Here is a 23119-nt window from a genome sequence, read left to right on the forward strand (position 1 = left end):
ATTTGGTTCAAAGCACTGGCAATTTCAATAAGGACTAATGTGACTGCCCCCTGTCAGTCACTCCCTGCCCTTCTTCCTTACTATCCATATAGTTTGGAACAACTTTTTCTGGGTTTGTTTTTCTTCTAATGTGTATAGTCTTGCTCTGTGTATGAGACTTCTGGATGGCATTGAGCTCAACTCTGTCTTTGCTGTTGACAATAGCCGTACCATAACTAATCACCAGGATCCCCTTAGCTTTGTCCACCAGATAAGGGATAAACTCGTAAGATTTGAAAGCCTTTATTTCTGGGTATACTGTCCCTAAGAAGGTTTCTTTTTTTTTTTAAGATTTATTTATTATTTATTATATGTAAATACACTGTAGCTGTCTTCAGACACTCCAGAAGAGGGCGCCAGATCTCGTTGCGGATGGTTGTGAGCCACCATGTGGTTGCTAGGATTTGAACTCTGGACCTTCGGAAGAGCAGTCGGGTGCTCTTACCCACTGAGCCATCTCACCAGCCCCCCTAAGAAGGTTTCTATCCTCTATTTTCTTCGTGGTCTTATCTGCCAAGTGAGTTTGGTGAGAAAGACGTAACACAGAAAGAAAAGATCTCTCAGGGTGAGGGTGGGGGCATGCCAGAGGGTTAAGCTATATTCTATGGACAGTGTATTCTTTTATGTAGTATCAAGAACAAGGTAATTTGTGGGAAGAAACCTCCAAGACTCTATGGATAATCTATTACAGATTGTAAAACCACTATGGCACTTGGAACATGGAGAAGCATCTGTAGAAGGATAAAGGCAAGGAACTGTAAGGAGGACAATTGAGGTGTATGAGGTTAGAGGGGAGGGGGCATGGGGCTCTGTAGGACCTACTACATACAAGCAGGAGGCCCTGTGTTTGCAGTGACTAACACAGTGCATTAACCCTACTAATACTGCCTATCTCAGTAGAGCCAAACACACCTAAATGATGAGAGGATGCAGGAGAAGCTGACACACTTGTGATGAGCAAAGGCCTTGAGCATAATGAAGAAGCTTCAGGGAAGACACTTGCAGAAAACACATTTCTGAGATTATGAACTTATTCCCCTAAAAATGGCAAGATGGGTAAGGCTGCAACAAGGGAAAGAACAAATAGTGACAGCATGGAGGACAGACACAGCCCTATTCCCAGAGAGGTGCTAAGAGAGAACTGATGTCCAAACACCTATGCTATGGTTCATTAGTCTTGGGAATAGGTGTAATTTACTAGAACTCCAAAGCCCATGTTCTGAATGTTGGAGGCATGAGTTGTCCATCTGAATGATGGACAGCTCATCAGAAGTCAACTAATGAGATCTGAGTCCTCCAGGCATGGCCTTGGGGTTTATTTTGATTAGATTAACTCAGGTTGGGAAGACCTGTTTCCTATAGGTACAATCATTCTCTTGGATGGAATCCTGGGCCATATAAGAGGAAGAAAAGTCAACAAAGGACATTCACTCATTTTCCTTTGCCTCTAAGGTTTGGCTGCAATATCACTCTCCCTTATTTTCTGCATCCATCTGCTACTTCCTAATTATGGGCTCCAAACTCAATTTTCATGGCAAAGTCAACCTTCTGTTGCTAAAGATGTGTCTTAACTAGGGGTTATATTGCTGTGAAGGGACACCACAACCATGGCAACTCTTATAAGCAAAACATGTCACTGGGGCTGGCTTACACGGTGGGTTTTTTTTAAGAGTACTTTATCACTACTCCTTTTGGAATATCAGCCCAACAAAATTTCCAAGGAGAGTTCTAACAAAGTATTGGAGAGATCAGGAATTTAAGGCCCATACCTAAGCATAATAAAAGCAATTTACTGCAAACCAACAGCCAATATCAAATTAAATGGAGACATACTTAAAGCAATCCCACTGAAATCGGGGACAAGACAAGGATGCCCACTCTCCCTATATCTATTCAATATAGTACTCAAAGTGTTAGCTAGAACAATAAGACAACAAAAAGATCAAGGGGATACAAATTGGCAAAGAAGAAATAAAGGTATCACTATTTGCAGATGATATGATATTATACATAAGGGACCCCAAATACTCTACCAGAGAAATTCTCCAGCTGATAAACAGCTTCAGCAAAGTGGCCAGATATAAAATTAACTTGAATAAATCAGTAGCCTTCCTTTATACAAATAATAAACAGGCTGATAAAGAAATTAGGGAAACAAGTCCCTTCACAATAGCCACAAATAATATAAAATATCTTGGGGTAAATCTAACGAAGCAAGTGAAAGACCTGTATGACAATAACTTCAAGTCTCTCAAGAAAGAAACTGAAAAATATCTCAGAAAATGGAGAGATCTCACAAGCTCATAGATTGGCAGGATTAACATAGTAGAAATGGCCATCCCACCAAAGGCAATCTATAAGTTCAATGCAATCCCCATCAAAATCCCAACACAATTCTTCAAAGACATGGAAAGAGCAATTCTCAAATTCATCTGGATAGGCAAAAAAAAAAAAAAAAAAAAACCAGAATAATGAAAACAAATCTTAACAATAAAAGAACAGCTGGTAGAATCACCATCCCTGACCTCAAGCTTTACTACAGAGCAAAAATGATAAAAACTGCATAGTATTGGTACAGAGACAAACATGTTGATCAATGGAATAGAATAGAAGACCCAGAAATAAAGCCACACACTTACAGACACCTGATCTTTGACAAAGAAGCCAAAAATATACAATGGAAAAAAGAAACCATCTTCAATAAATGGTTCTGGTTTAACTGTCTGTCTGTCTGTCTGTCTGTCTGTCTGTCTGTCTGTCTGCCGAAAAATGAAAACAGACCCATGCACAAAGCTCAAGTCCAGACCTCAACATAAAACCAGATATACTGTATCTAATAGAACAGAACGTGGGAAAGACCCTTGAACTCTTGGAATAGGGGGAAATTTCATAAACAGAACTCCAATGGCTCATGCTCTAAGATTAAGAATTGATAAATAGCAAGATGACCCCTGTTGTTAAATTAGGCAAGGCTGAAAGAAGCTGAGGAGAAGGGTGATCCTGTAGGAGGATGGGCAGTCTTAATTAATCTGGACTCCCGAGATCTCTCAAACCCTGGACCACCAAACAGACAGCATACACCAGGTGATATGAGGCCACCAACACACATACATACACTAGAGGACTTCCGGGTTTGTGTTCATTCAGAGATGATATACCTAACCCTCAAGAGGCTGGAGATCCCAGGGAGTTTAGAGATCAGGTGGAGTGGGGGTGGGGACATCCACATGGAGGCACAGGGGTGGGGTGGGGAGGAAGTATGGGATGTGGAACAGTCAGAGGGTGGACAGGGAATAAAATATGGAGTGTAAAAATAATTAATTAATTAAAAAAACCAAACTAACAAGAGTCCCACACTTGGGTGTTAGGCGTGGCAGAGGAAGGAAGGTCTAAGTGTTCCGGGAAATACAGCCTCTAAATAACAGAGCCAGAAGCTCAGCGCACTCAACCTCGCCACTGTTAACTAGTATACATTTGAAAGAGAAAATGCCCAGAAACTTCACATATTTCTCTGTCCTTAATGATCTTTCCCACTTCCTTTGTCTCCCAAGCACAAGTTGTAAAATGACTACTCCTAGGGCTGTCCCTCAGTGGACCTGACTGGGAATGCCTTTATCTAATTCAAATTTCATCCTCATTCTTGAGGCTTTCCACATCTGTGTCATCCATGCCTGGAACAAACTGGCTGACATGCAGCTTAGTCATTCTTGCCTACTGCGGGAGAAGCCAGGAGTAGTCGTACAAGGTAAGTCTCAGCTTTCCTCTGGTTTGCCATTATTAGTTAATGAAAAGCAAAGATGACAGTTAACTGCATCTTTAAATTCCGTGTTTGTATTTCTACTGATGAGCTAGATAAATTAACAATATTCACATATTAAAAACTACAGCAAAACTTTTACATAGATTTATGTAATTGAACAGAGTCGTGAATTCCCACAGTACCTTCTGTTGTAACGGGTGCTGTTTCTTTGGAGGTGCCAGGGAGGACTTCAGGTCTTCTCAGTTTAATGGGGGCCACAACTCGCCTTCGAGAAAATTTCTTTAAGATTGCAGAAACTGGGAATACATTCATAGGAAGAGTTATGCCAACTTCATGGTGAACAAACCAAGGAAACTGAGAAGAATTGAGTGTACATTTGATCGTATTTCTCATTAGGTAAGTCACTGTAATTAGAATGGCGCTGCAGGAAGATCACTGAATTTAGTGTACAATTTACTGTACATCACATAACTATGTAGATAAAGTCTACTATGTTTACCTACATGATGTTGTAGGTAAAGTCTAAATTAATTCAGGTGCATCAACAGAGAAAGAGGCACAACCTGATTACATGTTGTTGGTATAGTGCCAGATAGGCAGCATTCAAATCCCATTTAGAGCATCACAACACAGAGTCATATATTCCTGCATTCCCTCTCTGATCACATCGCTGTGCCAGTAAACTTGAAGTTTCATAAAGACCCACAGAAACCTTTCTGGTGTACAAGATAAGCATATAGTGCTAAATCACAGTGAAAAGCACACGACTGCACATGTGCTCTGTGGTGGTGTGGAATGTGAGGATAGTCCCACTAGACAGCAAGGATGAGTCCTGAGCAGGAAGTGACTGACGTATGACAGTGCCAGTGGCTGTTTGCAGGAAGTGACTGTGACATCGACAGTGCCAGTGGCTGTGTGCTTTACAATTTTTGTCTATCCAGATTATTTGACAGCTTATGCAGAATATATTATATCACTGTAGTTTGGAAGGTAAGGAGAATACATCTCCTCTGGTTTTTCAATGCCTGGGCACTGTGTAAGTTTTAGCCATGATGCTCTGGCCATACTCCCTGACAGAAATAAACAAAGAAATAGATACTCTGCCTTTAATTTCTGACTCAATATATGAATTTCCAAGTTGTAGAAGGGTTCTGAACCAGCAAATAAAATAGATCCTTTCTCCAGTGTCTTCTGCCTGTCAGGTTCCTCTCAGCCAGTGACCATCAAATACCCACACCGAGAGGCAATTTATGCTTGCATGTCTTCTGTGATGCCTCAGACTCCAAGTCATTCTAAATCAAGTTGTCACGTGAAGGTTGGACAAAGAAAGCTAGTCAAATTTTTATGAACCCTCAACATGAGTTGACGTGAGATGTGTACGTGGCTACACAAGGAATGAGTGACCATTGGGTCTGCTTATTGTTTCCTCATCAAAATTTTTAATAAAATATTTTCTTAATGGAGGACTCCATAAAATGTATTTTGTTCCTATTTATTCCCACCCTACATCCCAACTCCTCCTGGTTCCATTTCGATCTCTCCACTCCTTACCTACTTCAAGTCCTTTTCATTTTATTTTAATAACCTACCAAGTTCAGTTAGTGCAAATCATATATTCATGGGCATGTGTCTATCCAGGAATTTGATCATCCTACCAAGGGGAAGATTAGTTTCTACAAACTCTCCTTCCATCAATAGACTTTTGGGGCCATGCTGTTGTTGTTGTTGTTGTTGTTGTTGTTGTTATCATTAGGCATTGCTATTGATGATGATGATGACAATGATGATGAAGAAAAAGGTCTCTAGGCTAGGCAGGCTTAAAATTCATTATGAAAAAAGGAAGATGGAGGCACTGCAGATGTGACTGCTATGTCACACGTGTGTCAGTGGGTGGCAGAGAAGAGAGAAGCTACGTCTATACTCAGTGTTTTGACTTATGAACATGTGAATGATTAGTAGTCTAACATTCACTGAAAACAGTGAGCCTGAGACGAGCATTCTTCTAGTGCCAGCACCACTGCTCAGGCCCAGACAGAACTCCCTGTGGGACTGCGGGCCTGGGCTGGTGTGAGCCCGAGATAGATGACCTTCAAATTGGGCCACTCAGGCAGCTGGGCAAGAACCAGCTAGTGATGAGCACCAGACCAGTGCCATGAAGCCTGGACTGGGAGCTAATCTCAGTGCCATTACACACAAGTGGGACATACACTCTAGGGACCACTCATGAAATAATCCCAGACATTCAGAGACACTGGGCACCACTAAGAGGAGCTAGTTAGTAGTGGAGAAGTGGAAGAGAACGAGAAACAGAAGGATGAGGGCACAATGAAAAGAGGCTGAACCAGAGACTTGAGGGTAGTGAGGATCAGCCTGATGTGAGTAGTCAGAGATGCTACCTGGGAACATGGTGGGGTCCTGGTCCATGCTGCCACATTGGCCCTGCGGCATCAGGGATCTGTTACCACCAAAAGCCAGGCAAATGTCTCTGGTGTGGGTCACTGCCCGGGGACATGTTGATGGCTGAAGACTGTGAGTCACTGCTGCGGACAGGAGCATTAGAGAGCTGGCTCTACTCATCTCCTATATAGTGGTGTGGATGAGGGAGAGATACCCTTCCTCCCTCTCCCTCCTTATCATCTATGGCAGGTGGGAGAGCTGGCCCTGGGGCCATGAAAGCAGAAGATCTATCCCTGCCCCTACATTTGCTGCAGCACTTGGGAGAGCAGATCATGTACCTTGCCTGGACAGTACAGTAGAGCTGGCCCTGCATGAGGGGCTTGCAGGTAAGACAGCCTGGAACGTGTGAATGCAGGAGAGCCAGCCCTGCTCTCTTGTCTGATGGACTGTGGTGTAGAAAGAGGAGAGATGCCACCCTCCCCCCTCTCTGCTCCTCTGCCATCTATAGCAGGTGGGAAAGATGCCCAAACCCCGGGTCATGACAGTGGGAGAACTGACCATGTCCCTCACTAACTGCAACACTTGGGAGAGGGGGTTTTGTACCTTGCCTGGGCAACAGAATAGAGCTAGCTCTGGTTGCAGGGTTTTCTGGTGAGCTGTCCCTGGGTGTGGGAGAGTGAGAGAGCTGGGAGGCTGAACAGATTAGTGACCTGCCAGGCCTTCAGGATTTAGAATTGGCTCAACCCAACATCTAACCCATCAATGACCTGCTGAGGTGCATGAAGGGTCTGGTCCTATACATAAAAAACATCAGGATCTCCATGACACTTAGCAACAATAGATTATCCCAGAGGATACCCAGTATGTTCCAGTACTGGAACCTCAGATAGAGTATCAGAAGCCAGGAGCATGTATCAGATCAACAAGCCATTACAATGATTATTTGTAAGCAAAGAAGTATAGACAAAAGTCTGTGGGACACACTGACACCTTACAACTTCCACAATATTTTTTCTTTGTTGGGTGTTAGAGCAAGAGTGGAGGGAAGGTACAAGGGGAGAAGGAGATAAGTAAGATTTGGGTGTATGATGTGAAGTTCATAAAGAACCAATAACAAAATTGAGAGAGAGAGAGAGAGAGAGAGAGAGAGAGAGAGAGAGAGAGAGAGAGAGAGAGAACCTTGAACTTAGACTTCACTGCATCCAAAACTCTAAACCAAGGATTGCAGATTGTGCCATCATGGATTCATTATATGGAATATTTGGGATGAAACTCAGGGGTTTGGATATGATAGGTATGAACTAAGCCAATGAAGCTACCTGTTCTTACCCATAATAGATCCTCTTAACCCATCACCTTACTGGTGAAAGCGTGAGCATGCAGACATACAAACGTGGACAAGAGGATATCTGGTGACACTCTTCTCTGATGACTATGTAAACCCATGGAGAGGAAAATAGAAAAGGCAACATGGAATTTAACTACCCATGACAAAGTATCCTTGATGTTCAGAGTCTAGCTCTCCTTTAAATGTATATCGCTGGATGCTCATATAGGACCTTCACAAAGTCAAGGAAGACAATATTGTGGCATGAAGGGGAGAGGTTCAGAAGCCCTTCTCATACCTAGTTAAGAACTTATTGATAGTTTATGGCTTTTGTCTGACTGAGGGCCAGTTTTAAACATATTGCCCCTGAAGGTTAACCAATGTGTCAATGGATGCCCCTATACATGTTTAGCATAAATTGGTCTAGAAAGGTTTTTTAAGGATATGCATTTATGAAAAATTGAAAAGGGAGAGTGAGTATGTGTAGAGAGTTATAAGAGATAAATATGACAAAACACATTGCATTATCTTATCAAAATTAATGAAATTATATTAACAATCAAATACAAAATAAAAAATGAAATGTATTGCTGGAATAATGATCCAGCATAGATCAAGCAAATGAAGACTGGAGTTCTTAGTGGACACTGCTCCTAAACTCTGTGGCTCTTTGTGCCCATTCTGATGTTATCTAGTCTGCTAAAGCATTTCTACAGAGCTTACTGGAGTGAGCCCCGACTATGAGAATCCCACTTGGGACATAGCCACCCCCACTTTTCCATGTATAGCATTTAATTTCCAGGCTTGGTCACCTTAAAAGCAGCGTGTGTTTCTCTACCTTTCATACTTGTGCCTGTTGGCTGTCTGCTGAGTGACACACTACCATGGGCTTCTGACCTCTGCAGCAGCCAGGGTAGAGTTTCAAAGCCCTATCAATTTGTCTTATGGCAAGGCAGATGCCAGAAGATGGAACTTTTCTTGATGAGATAATAAGTGTCTCTTGAGATGTATAGCTAAGGAGTCTCAGAATCATCTCTGAACTCTGGTTTATTCATCTATGAAGAAATACAAGCACATAGCCTGGCCTTGCATGGCCCTGATGAAGTTTGAGCACAGTCTTGTAGCTAAGCTGTATTATGATTTCTTAATTTATAAATTTTTGACTAGAAAGTGGTCTGGATAATTGGGGTCTTTTTCTTGGGAAAAAAGATGTAGACATGCCTTGGTGAACAAAGTCTCCTTTTAAAATAAAGGAATCACTGTTGAACACAGAAAGCACAGACACATGGCCATTATTTATGACTTAGAATGCTGCTTCCTTTAAAAAAAACACAACAACAACAACAACGACATCATCAGTAAGCAGCTTAGATCACAGTTTTCCATCACACAAAAGACAAAGTATTACACAATTACCATCTAAATTGTGTCTTAGAGAGTGATTCCATAATACATACCACATCTTCGTTTTTTCGATGTTATCTGCAATTGAAAATGGAATATTATAAAGCTTAGATCCTGTTAAGTAGTGCCTGCTAAAGTCTTTGGTCTTTCCATTGACATTTTCTAGTTGCAGTCAAGATAGGAAGGAGCAGTCAAGTGGAGATTATGTTAATGGATCCATTATTTAGTGATGTAACAGAAGAGCTGGAGCTCTGTACTTCGTGGAAAAGACCTTTCACATGCTTTTTCATGCTTCGAAGGCAGAGTCTGGCCTCTATGGAAAATTCCCTAAACTATATCGCATATCATCTGTGAAAACTTGTATTTTCCATTAAGAAGTTTTCTGTTTCTGTGACCTATGTTAGAAATAATTTAAGTGTATGCTCCAGGGTTTGATGTGTTGAAAGAAAGCTCCATGTGCCCAGGATGTACATATTAAATGCTCAGCCAGTGAGATCTTTAAAACTTGAGAAGCTTTAAAAAGTCATATACCTGATCAGTGTCAGGATTCAATTGTGATACCCACTGAACCATAAGGGGACCATTAAAGTAAGTTTTCTAGATGAGAGAAAGAAAAGGCCTTCTTACCTCCGACATTTTCACTGGTCCTTTCCCCTTGTCCACTGGCAAAGTTGCACCATCAGAACATTCATCTACCACTAGAGGGACAAGAAGTGAACAGTACTGCTTATTGTTACACTGGGCTTTACTTGATGTGGGTAAAAGTGTAGGAATTTAGTTCATGTTCCTAAACCTGATGAACAATATGGTTCTGCTGCTGCTGGACTGTTTTCTCATACGGCAAGTTAAACAGAGGGAAGACCTAAAGACAAACGAGGATGTACCTGTCCATGTGGTAAAGGTCGGATTCAGATGCCATACTAAGACTTAACAGCTTTTCCTGTCATATTGTATCTGAGAAGGGTTCTGTTCAGTTCTCTCCCAGTGATCTTGTCAGTCTCATGAGCTTTGTGAGGGAGAGACATTTAGTGAATACAAAAAGACCTAGTTATCCCAGGGCTGAGGATGGGGACATGGCTGGGGTTAGGCCTCACTGTGTAGACAGTGTGTTCTAGTACACATCATCAACAATAAGGTAACAGGGAACTGGATCACAGGACAACATGGCAATTACAAAAGAGAAGGAAGTGGCTAAAGAAGGATGGGGGCAAGAAGTAATAAGAGGAAAGACTGAAAAGGGAGGGAGGTAGAAGCAGAATCCTGTGTCTCAGACACACATGGTTCACAATCTGTTGATAGACAATGTTCATTAAGCCTATAAGCATGACTGAAATTTGGTACCAAACCAATCTGCATACTGAGAGAATCCAGGAGAAGCACATATCCTAGGGGGTTAGACTATAAGCCTACTGAAAAACTATAGTGAACCCATTTTGAGGAAAAAGACTTCTTAGACTATCACCACATGTACACATGGGTCAGACCATGCCAAGAGGGAGACACTCAAGAAGTGACAGCACACAGACAGGCACATCCTCTGGTCAGATAGGTGCCTGGAGAGCTGAATCCCAGGAGTCAATGTCCTTTATCTTGAGGGACATAGACAGTAATGTAAGGGAACTCTTGAATCCACCCTGTGCATCTTGGAGGATGAACCTAGAATACCTCAGAAAGCAACAAAGATGGGTCAGAATACAGATATTTTCTCTCCCATGAAGTCGCAGGCTTCAAGATAGATGTCTACCTCTAACTTCCTTTGACTCAATCACTTAGTATGCTAGTCAAATTAAGGAGTATAGGCTGTTCCAATCTAAAGATATACATACCAAGAAGACACTACTCTGATAAAACCAAGGAACTACGGGGACAGAATTTGCTTTTTTTGCATCATTAGGACCATAGTAGAAGTGGTCATTAGTGTGCACAGAACGCTATCCACCAGCACAGAGATTGGCTCTACCATAGAATAAAACCACAAAATGACCATAAATGTTTGTGGGCACTTGTGACCATTAATCTCACTATTCAAGCTGACAAGATCCAGATCCCCAAACACCTCTACAGGACGTTATCTTGAGGTGATAAACTGAGGTAGCAAACTGTGCCATTGTTAGTGTCACTGTTCTCTGGGCTGAGAGATCCATGACTGTCCATGAAGGTGAGCTGGACATGAACACTCTGTTTCTTTCCTCCTGTTACACTGAATCTCTGCCTGAAACTCCTACAACTATGGTTCTCAGCAAGTATGCACTCCATACTCAAACTGCAGTGCTGAAACAGACATTCCTTTTTACTACCAACTGGGAAAGTGCCTTTGGCACAGCTTCCATGGAGAGTTACTAACCACAGTGGCAGCCAGGCTTGGCCATTTGGCAAGAACTGACATAGACTGAAAGACTGCCTTCAAATGATAGAGCCAGAAGCCAAGAATACACAACCTGACAGGGATCACCTTGATCAGAGACATTGAAAGTAAAAGAAACCCTTCTATTCCTCCTGCCATTTCCCTGTTTCTACTGTTCTTTCCCATTTCCTTAAGCCTCCAAAGCACAGGGTGTAACACATCACTCCAGGGACCCACTGCCAAGGGGTCAGACTAGAAATGCTGTGATCTAATTCCAAGTCTGTCTTCATTCTTGACAATTTTGGGGTTTTTTTTTTTTTTTTTGATTTTTAATATTTTTATTACATATTTTCCTCAATTACATTTCCAATGCTATCCCAAAAGTCCCCCATAGCGCCCCCCACTTCCCTACCCACCCATTCCCATTCTTTTGGCCCTGGCATTCCCCTATATTGGGGCATATAAAGTTTGCAAGTCCAATGGGCCTCTCTTTCCAGTGATGGCCGACTAGGCCATCTTTCGATACATATGCAGCTAGAGACAAGAGCTCCGGGGTTCTGGTTAGTACATCATGTAGTTCCAACAATAGGGTTGCAGATCCCTTTAGCTCCTTGGGTACTTTCTCTAGCTTCTCCATTGGGAGCCCTGTGATACATCCAATAGCTGACTGTGAACATCCACTCCTGTGTTTGCTAGGCCCCGGCATCGTCTCACAAGAGACAGCTATATTTGGGTCCTTTCAGCAAAATCTTGCTAGTGTATGCAATGGTGTCAGCGTTTAGAAGCTGATTATGGGATGGATCACAGGGTCGCTCTTGAGACAGTTGAGATTAAATCCATCCACATTTCAGGTGTCTGTGAACAGGTAACAGAGAGGGTGGCTCAACTGTTCCTGTCTGCAGCAGATGAAGTGACAGTGACACAGACAGGACTGAGCTCATTTTTCCTCTCTTTCTCATTATTCAATGAGAACACACAGTGAGTCTTATATCCATTTTTAAATTAGTGGTTGTATCTCAACTAATGGAATATGCAAATTAACAATATGTACATAGAAAAGTACTAATATATTCACAGTTTTACATGTATCATAACAGTATGCTGTATAACTATGAAACATGATTCAGTCTTTCATTTCCACTGTACCTTCTAGGTTGTCTTGTGGTTTTCCTTCACAATGTTTATTTATAAAGTCACATTCCTGAGCATCAACTGGGAGAAGACTGCTGCTCCGATGCTTGTTTCTCAGAAACATAAACCCTGGGAATGCATTCACAGAGACAATGATGTCATCTTCATGGCAGAAAAACAGAGGAAATCAGCAATGGTTTTGTGTTTGTACGTTCCATGTCATGACCATTCTTCATGCACCATCATCAGAGCTACAGTGGTATTTTGGGAAGATCACAGAGTGCATTATACACACCAGCATGCATTACACTGATGGTGTAGGTAAGTCAAAACTTCATGTCAGTGTGACAATGTACAGAGAAGAGAACCAGTGCTCTCTTATGTTAGTGCTGTACCTGGTAAACAGAATCCATATCACTCTTAGGGCAATATAAACAAAGTGAAATTTATATACTCATTCACTCCTGTGTGGTTTTCACTAGGATGCTTAATATTTGACTCCCTATGAGGCTTCATTGCAAAATATATGAGTGCAAAATACATATGCACTATAATATATATATATATATAATATAGAATGTAATTTATATAGTATATTTTGTTCATATATATAAGGAAATTTATATAGTATATTTTATTTATCTTTAGTGTAATTTATGCTCTCACTCATTTCTGAGTTGTGTTCACTATGATGTTATACATAGTTATACATCCTATGACAATTCTCAGTTAAAAGGATATGCATATGCAAGTATATAATGATTTGTGGTGTCTGTTAAATGATAGAAGAGCCAGCTACATATGAATAAATCTAGGTAGTATGAGGTTCCAGATGGTTACTGGTACACAAGTGTATACACACACACACACACACACACACACAATTATACAAGCTAGCCCTCAAGGAAAAACACTGCTATATGACAGAAGAATGAGTTGCATATGAGTACATCTAGGTAGGGTGAGGTTTTAATTGGTTACTCATTTACAAGTGTGTATCTACAGACACACTCGAATAAGCTAGCCCTCAAAGAAGCACTTATATTATAAAATTGTCTTGTGGTGTCTGTTAAATGAAAGAAGAGTCATCTACATATGAATGAATCTAGGTAGGGTGAGGTTTCAGTTACTTACAAATGGAAATAGAGAATGTATCTTTTTTCATGTAAGGTAAATATATTTATTTCTATCTAGCTTTCCATACATTTGTATACTTTATACATATTCCATGTGGGACAGTACAGAAAATTGTTAAAAGAATTTGATACTCATTTTATATGTTATGAAGCAAGGAAGGATTAAGCTTTGATGACTCAAGTCTTGTGATTCCAATTCTTTTTTTTTTTAATGTATTTATCTTCCCTGTTTACCTAAGAAGCTATAGGAGGGCCCTAGCTTAGTAGAAATATGTGGTCTTCCTCTAAGAACTTCAACCTGACTGGTGCCTCTCAGTGAGTGATTTGTTGATCAGATGACCACATTGAGATATTTTCTAAAAACTGCTCAGTTTCAAAGTTACTCAAGACCATGCTGTCACATGATGGTTGGGATGAATAGAAACTTCCTTTCAACTAGCCTAACCTGGACATGTCCTCAACATGAACTGACACAAACAGCAGCCTTGTGCATTGGTAATATAATAGGCGATGTGTGTTCATATCACTTTGTAGGTGACATCTTCATTGCCCATCTATGTGGCCTTTCTTAGTTTCTGCTTAGATATTGGTACTGACTCCAGTGCAGTGAGAGTGCACCATACCTGGTCATGCCTCCCTCACCAGTCTGACCTTCTCTGTTTTCTAATTTTTGGGGGAGAAAGGTGTCTATTCTAGTATAGCATGTAATTCAGTCTACAGAAAAGAATGTTCTTGAACTTGTGTTTCTCTTTCCTTCACTTTACTAGGATAAGTATTAATAGAATTGAGCCATCTTGGGCACATTTTATGCAGAATTAGGATACAAACTTTGGGTCCTGACATGCTAAATAGGTACTGAGACAACTGGGCTGAAGCTCCAGTCCATATTAGTACAATAGCTCCTTTTAATCAAACCACAGCATACCAAAGTACTGAAACTGTAGTTGCACTATGCAGAAAACACTTGAAATAATATTGAGTTTCATGCTTCACTGCTAAAAATATGTATCTACTCAGTATTAACACTCAGAATGTGGAGACTGACTATCACTCAGAGATAAAACTCTTGGAGCATAGAGTGTACCTGACTGTTAAAGGTATATTCCCTTTAGGTGTGGTAGTATAATCCCGTAATAAGTAACAGCACTCAATAAGTAAAGGCAGGTGGAGCTGTGTGAGATGTGGGCCAGAAACTTACACACACACACACACACACACACACACACACACACACGTATCATAAACTAAAATTTCCTAAATTCCCTAAATTTCCTAAAGAATGAGATAGCATGATCAATCTCTAGGTGGTGACTAGAGTTTTACTTGACCATGTGCCTAAAATGGTTTGTCCTTTGTCCATGCTAATAAGGTCTATCCCTTAAGCCTTTCTCTTGACCTTATTAGAATGAACCATGGGAAACTCAGTTGGGACACATCCGCTCTACATTTCTGTTCTCATGCACTGTGTTTCATTTTTAGGCCCTGTCACCTGAAAATAAGTATGTGTGCTTCTCTACCTTTCAAAACTGACTTTCTGCTGCAGGGTAAATGACACAGTCTAAGACTTCTCCTCACTATAGCAGTCAGGATAGTACTTGAGATCTTTATAAATTTGATATCTTGCAGGAAAATCCTAAAAGCAGTAACTCTTTCATAGGGATTATTGTACCTTGATGAACTCAATGACCACAGATATCTCCATAAGTTTTTTTCTTCTCCGTTTTGTAAAAACATTCTCTCTCTGTCTCTGTCTCTGTCTCTCTCTGTCTCTCTGTCTCTGTCTCTCTCTCTCTCTCTCTCTCACACACACACACACACAGGAACCAAATTTTTAATTATTAGTTACCATCTTAGATCACAGTGTTGCATCAGACAAAACACAACTACTGTTTACAACAATTCTTATTTTAGTAATTCCACAATACGTACTATGTCTGCTTCTTTTAGAAGCGACCTGCAATTGAGAAGGAAAAATACATTATATTCCACAATCATGCAGGGTAATATATGCAAATGGTGTTGTAATTGCAGTAAGGATGAAAAATCACAGTCAAGTGATGACTATATTAATGGATACATTATTTGTGGTTGCCATAAATTATATAGAGCATTGTACTTGTGACAAAACCAGTATCTTTCATACTTTTTACGATTCATAGGTAGATCAAACAAACATGTCTGGCCTCTAGAGGGTCCCAAAACCTATATCACATATGAAAACTTGTATTTTCAGTAATCCATATTCTATTTCTACTGCCCAGGGTTTAGAGCTAACTTGAGTACATGACCCGATGTTTGGTGCATAAGAAACTTATGGTATCTAGCATGTGGGTGGAGAGTGCTCAGTTCATGTATTCTTTCAAACATGAGGATTAGGATAAACTGGAGAAACCCACTTGAAAGCGATTAGCCTTATAATTCAGGACATAACGTTGCACCACATTGTGATGTATTGAACTAAGACCAAGTTGGTACACTTCCTCCATTCCATCCTCTTCCTAAGTAAATGCTCTCATACCTATGATGCTTCTGGCTAGTGTCATGACTCAAATGTGATACCCACTGAAACAAAAGGGAACCACTGAGATAACCTTTCTACCTTACAGGAAGGAAAGTCCATCTTACCTTAACCCTCCGCAGTGGTGACTTTTCCTTGTTCTCTTCTGAAGTTGTAGCATTACCACATTTAGCTGACAGTAAGGGAACACAGAGTAACTGTCAGCTCATGGCACTGCTTATTTACTTGATGTGGGTAAAAGTGAATGGACTTAGTATATGTAACTAAATAGAGGAAACAAGGTGATTTGGATAAAGCTGGACTGTTTTCTCGGGAGGTAAGTAGAGGCAAAGAATGGATTTGGGAAAAATTGTTGGGAACAAGCAAAAGAAACGTGCCCCAAGTACTGTCATTTTTTTTTCAGAAGATAATGATTTTTCTATACCACAACACCCATTTTTCATCCTTTGTTCTCCAAAACACAACGGCTGTTTCTAACTACAGAGTAACAAGTGGATTTGATTGGTTATACTGCAAAACCTATATTCTGTATCAGTTTACATAAGGAAAGCCTTTATCCCTAAATCCTTATTGGTGGAAAATGTAACAATAACTTAACACAGAAGCTCTTCATTTGCAACCTCAAATACTCTGATATTCTGGCTTTGGGGTCACAGTTCAACTCACAAGTCTGTTCTGTGTCCCTGATCAATGAATAGCAGCTTGATTACAAAAAGTATTTGTCATCAGCCATTGACCTGGTTTTTGAGTTGTGATAGATCTAAGCAGACCCTATAGTAAAATGAGGAACAGAATTTGCTCTCTAGGAAATGATAATCTAAAGCAACTTGAAAGAATCTGTTACATAATGGAACAATGAAATAAATCTTTCAAAAGCTTTTTTTAATATTTCTTATATTTGGGAGGCTCAGTAACTGTCTGTCCATCCAGCAGAGGTGAACCTTTTGTACCCAGTTCTTTCAGTAAACCGTATAGGTTCTGGGCTCAAATTCCTGTCTTCAGTCTTACAGCAAGTACCTTACTGGTCCCACAAAACAAATCTTATGATAAGAATCAGAGATAACAGCTCCTGAGATGACTTTTGAGCACAGGATAATCACTATTCCCTCTTCAGCCTCTGCTGCCCACCAGCAGTCCTTTACCTCTGTTCATAGAGTAAAAGTCTAACCCAGATGACCTACTGACACTGCCTTTCCTGGCATGCTTTCCTTGAGAAAGGTTCTTTTCTGTGCTCTTCCAGTGATCTTGTCAGTCTCATGAGCTTTGTGAAGAAGAAACATTTAGTGAATAGAGAAAGACCTAAAATATACCTCGGGCCAAGGCTGGAAACATGGCTAGGAGGTAGGCCACACTGTGTGGACAAAGTTTGCAGCATCAACAATAATGCAACAGTGGAAAGGGATCACAGATGCTTCCATGGTTGGCAGACATATAGACCAGAGTCAACATGGCAACCAGGAAAAATGAGAAGTGGCTGGAGAAGGATGAGGTAAGAGGTAATAAGAGGGAAGACCGAAAAGGTGGGACTAGAAGCAGAATCCTGTATCTCTGACTCAGGGTTCAGAAGCAGATAGGCGATATGCAGATACAGTCTATAAAAGAAGGCCAAAACCAACTGTGAAATGGGAGAATACAAAAAAAGCAAACATACTTCTGAGGAGCCTAGGATGTACACCTACAAAAAAAGTTATAGTGAAACTACTAAGAGGACAGACATCCCTTAGATTTTAATCTCATCTCCCCAGAAAAGATGGGACAGGTCAGACCATGTTAAGAATGAAAGACTTGAGTAGTGACAGCAGAGAGGAAAGAAATATCCTACGGCAAGATGGGTTCCTGAAGAACTGATCTGCAAGAGTCGGCATCTTTTATCCTGAGGGACATTGGCAGTATGTTAGAACACTTAAACCCAGCCTCTGCATCTTGGAGGCGAAACCAAGGATGCCACTTAAAACTCCAAGAACTGGCCAGTTGTATACCTTTTCTCCTGCATTAAGTCAAAGGGTCCTAGATGAATGTCGGCCTCTAATCTCCCTTGACTCAGTCACTTTATATGCTAGTCAAATGGAGGAGTCTAGGCTGCTACAAGCTAAAGACATACATTAGGTCTTTGTCAGGGCACTGCTAGTGTTTCAGGGAGGTCATGGCAGAGAACATTATTAGCTATTTGGCAGTCTAATCTGTAGTTGTCCTTTAAAGTGGGGCTAAATGGTCACATGGGTACCATGAATGAATTACTACTAAAAAAACAAAATACCCAAAAGACCACAGGAACTGGATCTAAATCCTAAATCTTCGGGATCACAATGAAGGCCTTTATCTATAGGTCATTTGAGTGCACAGGAGAGGATTATATCTCACCATCAATACCGGTTTACCCTAAGATAAAAACCCAAAGAGACCTTAACAGTTTGTATGTGGTGACATTTTATCTTAGTTGGATCTGATCTGAATCTTATCTCAATTGAATAAGATGGAGATCTCCTGGTTATGCCTGTGGAACTTTATCTTGTGGTGATAAACTGAGGCAGCAAACTGGGCCACTGTTAGTGCCACCATTCTTCGGGCTGAGATCCATGACTGTCCATGAAGGTGAGCTGGATATGAACACTCTGTTTCTTTCCTCCTGTTGCACTGAATCTCTGCCTGAAACCCCTACATCTATGGTTCTCAGCAAGTATGCACTCCATACTCAAACTGCAGTGCTGAAACAGACATTCCTTTTTACTACCAACTGGGAAAGTGCCTTTGGCACAGCTTCCATGGAGAGCTATTAACCACAGAGGCAGCCAGGCTCGGGCATTTGGCAAGAACTGACATAGGCTGAAAAGTGCTAAGTGTGAAAGATTGCCTTCAAATCACAGAGCCAGAAGCCAACAATACACAACCTGACAGTGGTCACCTCGATGCTATTGAAAGTAAAAGTATCCCACAGAAACCTCCTACCCCTCCTGCCATTTCCCTGTTTCTACTGTTCTTTCCCATTCCGTTAAGCCTCCCAAGCACAGGGTGTAACACACCACTCCAGGGACCCACTGCCAAGGGGTCAGACCAGAAATGCTGTGATCTAATTCCTAGTCTATCTTCATTCTTGACACTTTTGTTTTGTTTTGTTTGTTTTTTTGAGACAGGGTTTCTCTGTGCAGTTCTGGCTGTCCTGGAACTCACTGTGTAGAAACCAGGTTGGCCTTGAACTCAGAAATCCACCTGCCTCTGCCTCCCAAGTGCTGGGACTAAAGGTGTGCGCCACCACTGCCCGACACTTTTGATAATCACAGGGTCACTCTTGTTATGGGTGACATTCAATCCATCCACATTTCAGGTGTCTGTGAACAGGTAATAGAGAGGGTGGCTCAACTGTTCCTGTCTGCAGCAGATGAAGTGACAGTGACACAGACAGGACTGACCTCATTTTTCCTCTCTCCTTACTCAATGAGAACAAGTGGCACATTTGAAATCCGTTTTTAAATTCTGTGGTTGAATTTAACCTAGTGAAGTATGCAAATTAACATCATGTACATAAGAAAATGTATCTAAGCTGGTCATCTTTGTTTTCCTTGTATCATACCTTATGATCTACAACAACTAGATATAATGTAATAAAATTATTCTATTTCCTCAGTACCTTGTGTTTCATTTTGTGGATTTTGTATAGATGATGACGTTGGGGCTTGATGTTCTTCAGCCTCCACGGGAACAGCAGGATTCTTGTGATGGATATTTCTTATGATTCTAAATACTTGGAATGCATTAACAACAGAGACAAGTTATGTTAGCTTCATGGCAAAAACAAACAAACAAACAACAACAAACAATCAGTAACCATACCGAAAACCCAGCAAAAACCCATTAATGGGTTTATGTTTGTACGTTCTGTCTCATGACCATTCCTCAGGCACCATCATCAGAGTTACAGTGGAGCTTTTGGAAGATCACTCAGTCACTGTGTACACCAGCATGCATTACACTGATGGTGTTGGTAAGTCATAACTTCATGTCAGTGTGACAATGTACAGAGAAGAGCACCAGGTCTCTGTTATGTTTACTACAATGCTATATATTTGATACCCTATTAATCTTAGTTCAAAACAAAATTGTATATGGATATACAATTACACACACATACACACACACACACACACACACACACACACACACAGGGCTAGCCCTCAAGGAAAAGCACATAGAATTGCTTTGTAGTGTCTTTTAAATGACAGAAGACTTATCTACATATGAATGCATCTAGGGAGCATGAGGTTTCAGTTGGTTTCACATGGGCAACAGAGAACTTATTTATTGTCCCTATTTACCTAAGAAGCTATATGTGGTCTTTCTCTAAGAACTTCAACCTGACTGGTGCCTCTCAGTGAGTGATTTGTTGATCAGATGACCACATTGAGATATTTTCTAAAAACTGCTCAGTTTCAAACTCAAGACCAAGTTGTCACATGATGGTTAGGCTGAATAGAAACTTCCTTTCAATTAGCCAAGCCTGGACATGTCCTCAACATGAACTGAGAAGAACAGCACCCTGGGGCATTGGTAATATAATAGGCAGTGTGTGTTCACATCACGTTGTAGGTGACATCCTCACTGCCCATCTGTATGGCCTTTCTTAGTTTCTGCTTAGATATTGGTACTGACTCCAGGGCAGTGAGAGGGCACCATACCTGGCCATGCCTCTGTCACCAGTCTGACCTTCTCTGTTTTTTTAATTTTTTTTTCCGGAAAGGTGTCTATTCTAGTCTAGCATGTAATTCACTCTACAGAAAAGAATGAACTTGAACTTGTGTTTCTCCTTCCTTCACTTCTCTAGGATAAGTATTAATAGGATGAAGCTATCCTGAGAACATTTTATATAGAACTAGGATACAGACTTTGGGTCCTGGACATTCTAAGCATGTTCTGACACTGACACAACTGGGCTAGTTCATATTCTCACACTAGTTTCCCTTAATCAAACCACAGTGTAGCAAAGTGCTAACACTATAGATAAACTATGCAGAAAACACTTGAAATAATGATATTGAGTCATGTGTTTCGCTGCTGAATATATCTTCTCAGTATTCACACTTAAAATGTGGAGACTGACCAGTACTGAGAGGAAAGTCTCTTGGAGCATAGAATGTACCTCAACTTTTGTATGTGTATTCCATGGAAGTGATAGTTTACTCCTGTAGTCAGTGGCAGATGGAACTATGTGAGTTCCAGGCCAGAAAGAGAGAGAGAGAGAGAGAGACAGAGAGAGAGAGAGAGAGAGAGAGAGAGAGAGAGAGAGAGAGAGAGAGAGAGAGAGAGAGAGAGAGATAGTTCCAGGAGAGTCATGGATACACAGTAACCCTTCTCAAAAAGAGAAACAAACAAAGAAACAAATAAACCAAAACGAAATAGCCTATATATTTGTTTAAAAATTCAATAGCAAAGATCAGTATCTAGGTGGTGACCAGAGTCCTTAGTGAATACTTTGCCTTAGCTGTTTTGTTCTTTGTGTTCATGCTAAATATTGTCAATCCTTTAAAGCTTTTCACCAGGTTTTACTAGAAGGAACCAACCAAGTCTAGCACGACCTCAGTTCATATACATATAGCCAATTTCAATGTAGCACACAGTCAGTAATCTGCACAAAAAATGGGCTTTTCTTTCATCCTTGTTAATGTCTGTAGGCAGGTGAATTACACTGCCCAGGTCTTCTGAGCACTGTGGTAGTCACAGCAGTCTTTGGGATTCCTGTAGCTTTGAGTTATTACAGGCTGATGCTAGAAAACTGGAAATTCTTCCCTGTTTTTATTTTTTATGCCCTCTGTCATGTTAAATCTAATGCTGCACTGCATATCTAAAGATCTCTGTCACTTACTCTGAATCTTGGTTTATTCAACTGCCTAGAAAAATGCAAATCAAGCTACCAAATGTGACTGTGGCAAACTTTAAACACATAAGTAAATTGTCTATTCTGATTTTTTTCAAAACATTTTCCCTGGAAATTGGGTTGAGTAACTTGGATATCTGTGTAGATAAGATAGGTTTAGATGCAGCCTCGTGCACAAAACACCAAACTAAAGAGGTCACAGCTGGAAGCAGCAGCTGTACACACAGGGCTACAATTTCTCACTGCAGGCACCACTTTTTTTTTTTTTTTAGAACAAACATATGATCTTTTAATCAATACAAGCTGATTTGCTCACTGTGGTACAACCAGACAAAAGACAACCAGTATTAACACAATTCATTTCTAACACATGTCTTCACTGACTGCAGGATACATACTGTTCCGGCGTTTTCTGGAGCCCACCTGTAACATACAGGAAAGAAAACGCTTAAGAGACTTAGATGATGCTGAATCCTGTTTGTACAACTCTTTGTTCCACCTCTGGACAGGACATAGTTGTACCAAGTCTGGCGAGCTAATCTAATCTCTTACTAATCTACTGACTCTTACTGCCTATTAGAGACTCAGGGGAAATGTTCCGTATTAGTATATTATGTGATACTGACACAGAATACCTCAAGATGCCTACTTTGTGACAAAAACTAGAGTGTTTCCCATGTTTACTGACTAAATGCCACATCAGGCTACCTTATGCGTTGGCTTCTACTGAAGGATAGCTAGCTGAGTTACGTTACAATATGGTGAAGCTAACACCTATTTAGTGATACTAACCCCTTTTGTGAAGCACTCCACTAATTTGCATGCATCCTTATGTCTTAAGTTCTTGGCACCTGAACATGCCATGCTAGGACATAGGATGCTTCCCCTACATCCATCTTGGGGGAGCATAATCAGATTCAACCTAAACCACAGGTACCATAAAAAGAGTAAATGCTTATATAAACATTCAAGTCTACATGAATGATTTGCCTGCCACCTTCTGAGTGAAATTTACATACTGGTATCGAAGGCAGAATATTATTGTCCAGAAGACAGTCTGCCCTGACTCAAAGTCACTACCTGATACAGTTCTGTTAAATCACCAACCTGATATAATTACATTTCCTTTTCCTTCTAAATAAAATATTTAATACATGAAACATTTAATCAACTTTACTTTTTCAAGTGTGCTATAGT

The 23119-nt window shown here is 40.7% G+C and overlaps 1 protein-coding gene and 1 non-coding gene across 2 annotated transcripts in view; one reads left to right on the top strand and one right to left on the bottom strand.

Annotated features, from left to right (window-relative positions):
- Window positions 1–23119, bottom strand: part of LOC147002096 (uncharacterized) — a 73381-nt gene that overhangs the window by 32636 nt on the left and 17626 nt on the right. The window contains exons 3-10 of the mRNA XM_085827848.1: window positions 22321–22345; window positions 19682–19795; window positions 16164–16228; window positions 15468–15492; window positions 12418–12531; window positions 9555–9625; window positions 8981–9005; window positions 3982–4095 (exon numbers count right to left, since the gene is read on the bottom strand). Coding sequence (XP_085683974.1) covers window positions 3982–4095; window positions 8981–9005; window positions 9555–9625; window positions 12418–12526 — 319 coding nt within the window. The 5' untranslated portion in view covers window positions 12527–12531; window positions 15468–15492; window positions 16164–16228; window positions 19682–19795; window positions 22321–22345. The remainder of the gene's footprint in view (window positions 1–3981; window positions 4096–8980; window positions 9006–9554; window positions 9626–12417; window positions 12532–15467; window positions 15493–16163; window positions 16229–19681; window positions 19796–22320; window positions 22346–23119) is intronic.
- On the top strand, window positions 5642–5767 carry LOC147002097 (small nucleolar RNA SNORA17). Its single transcript, XR_015044586.1, has one exon. It is a non-coding gene; the product is annotated as a small nucleolar RNA SNORA17 (small nucleolar RNA).

This window comes from Mus caroli, unplaced genomic scaffold (assembly GCF_978045245.1).
Source record: "Mus caroli unplaced genomic scaffold, Mus_caroli_1 scaffold_11, whole genome shotgun sequence".
NCBI classification, from domain to species: Eukaryota; Metazoa; Chordata; class Mammalia; order Rodentia; family Muridae; genus Mus; species Mus caroli.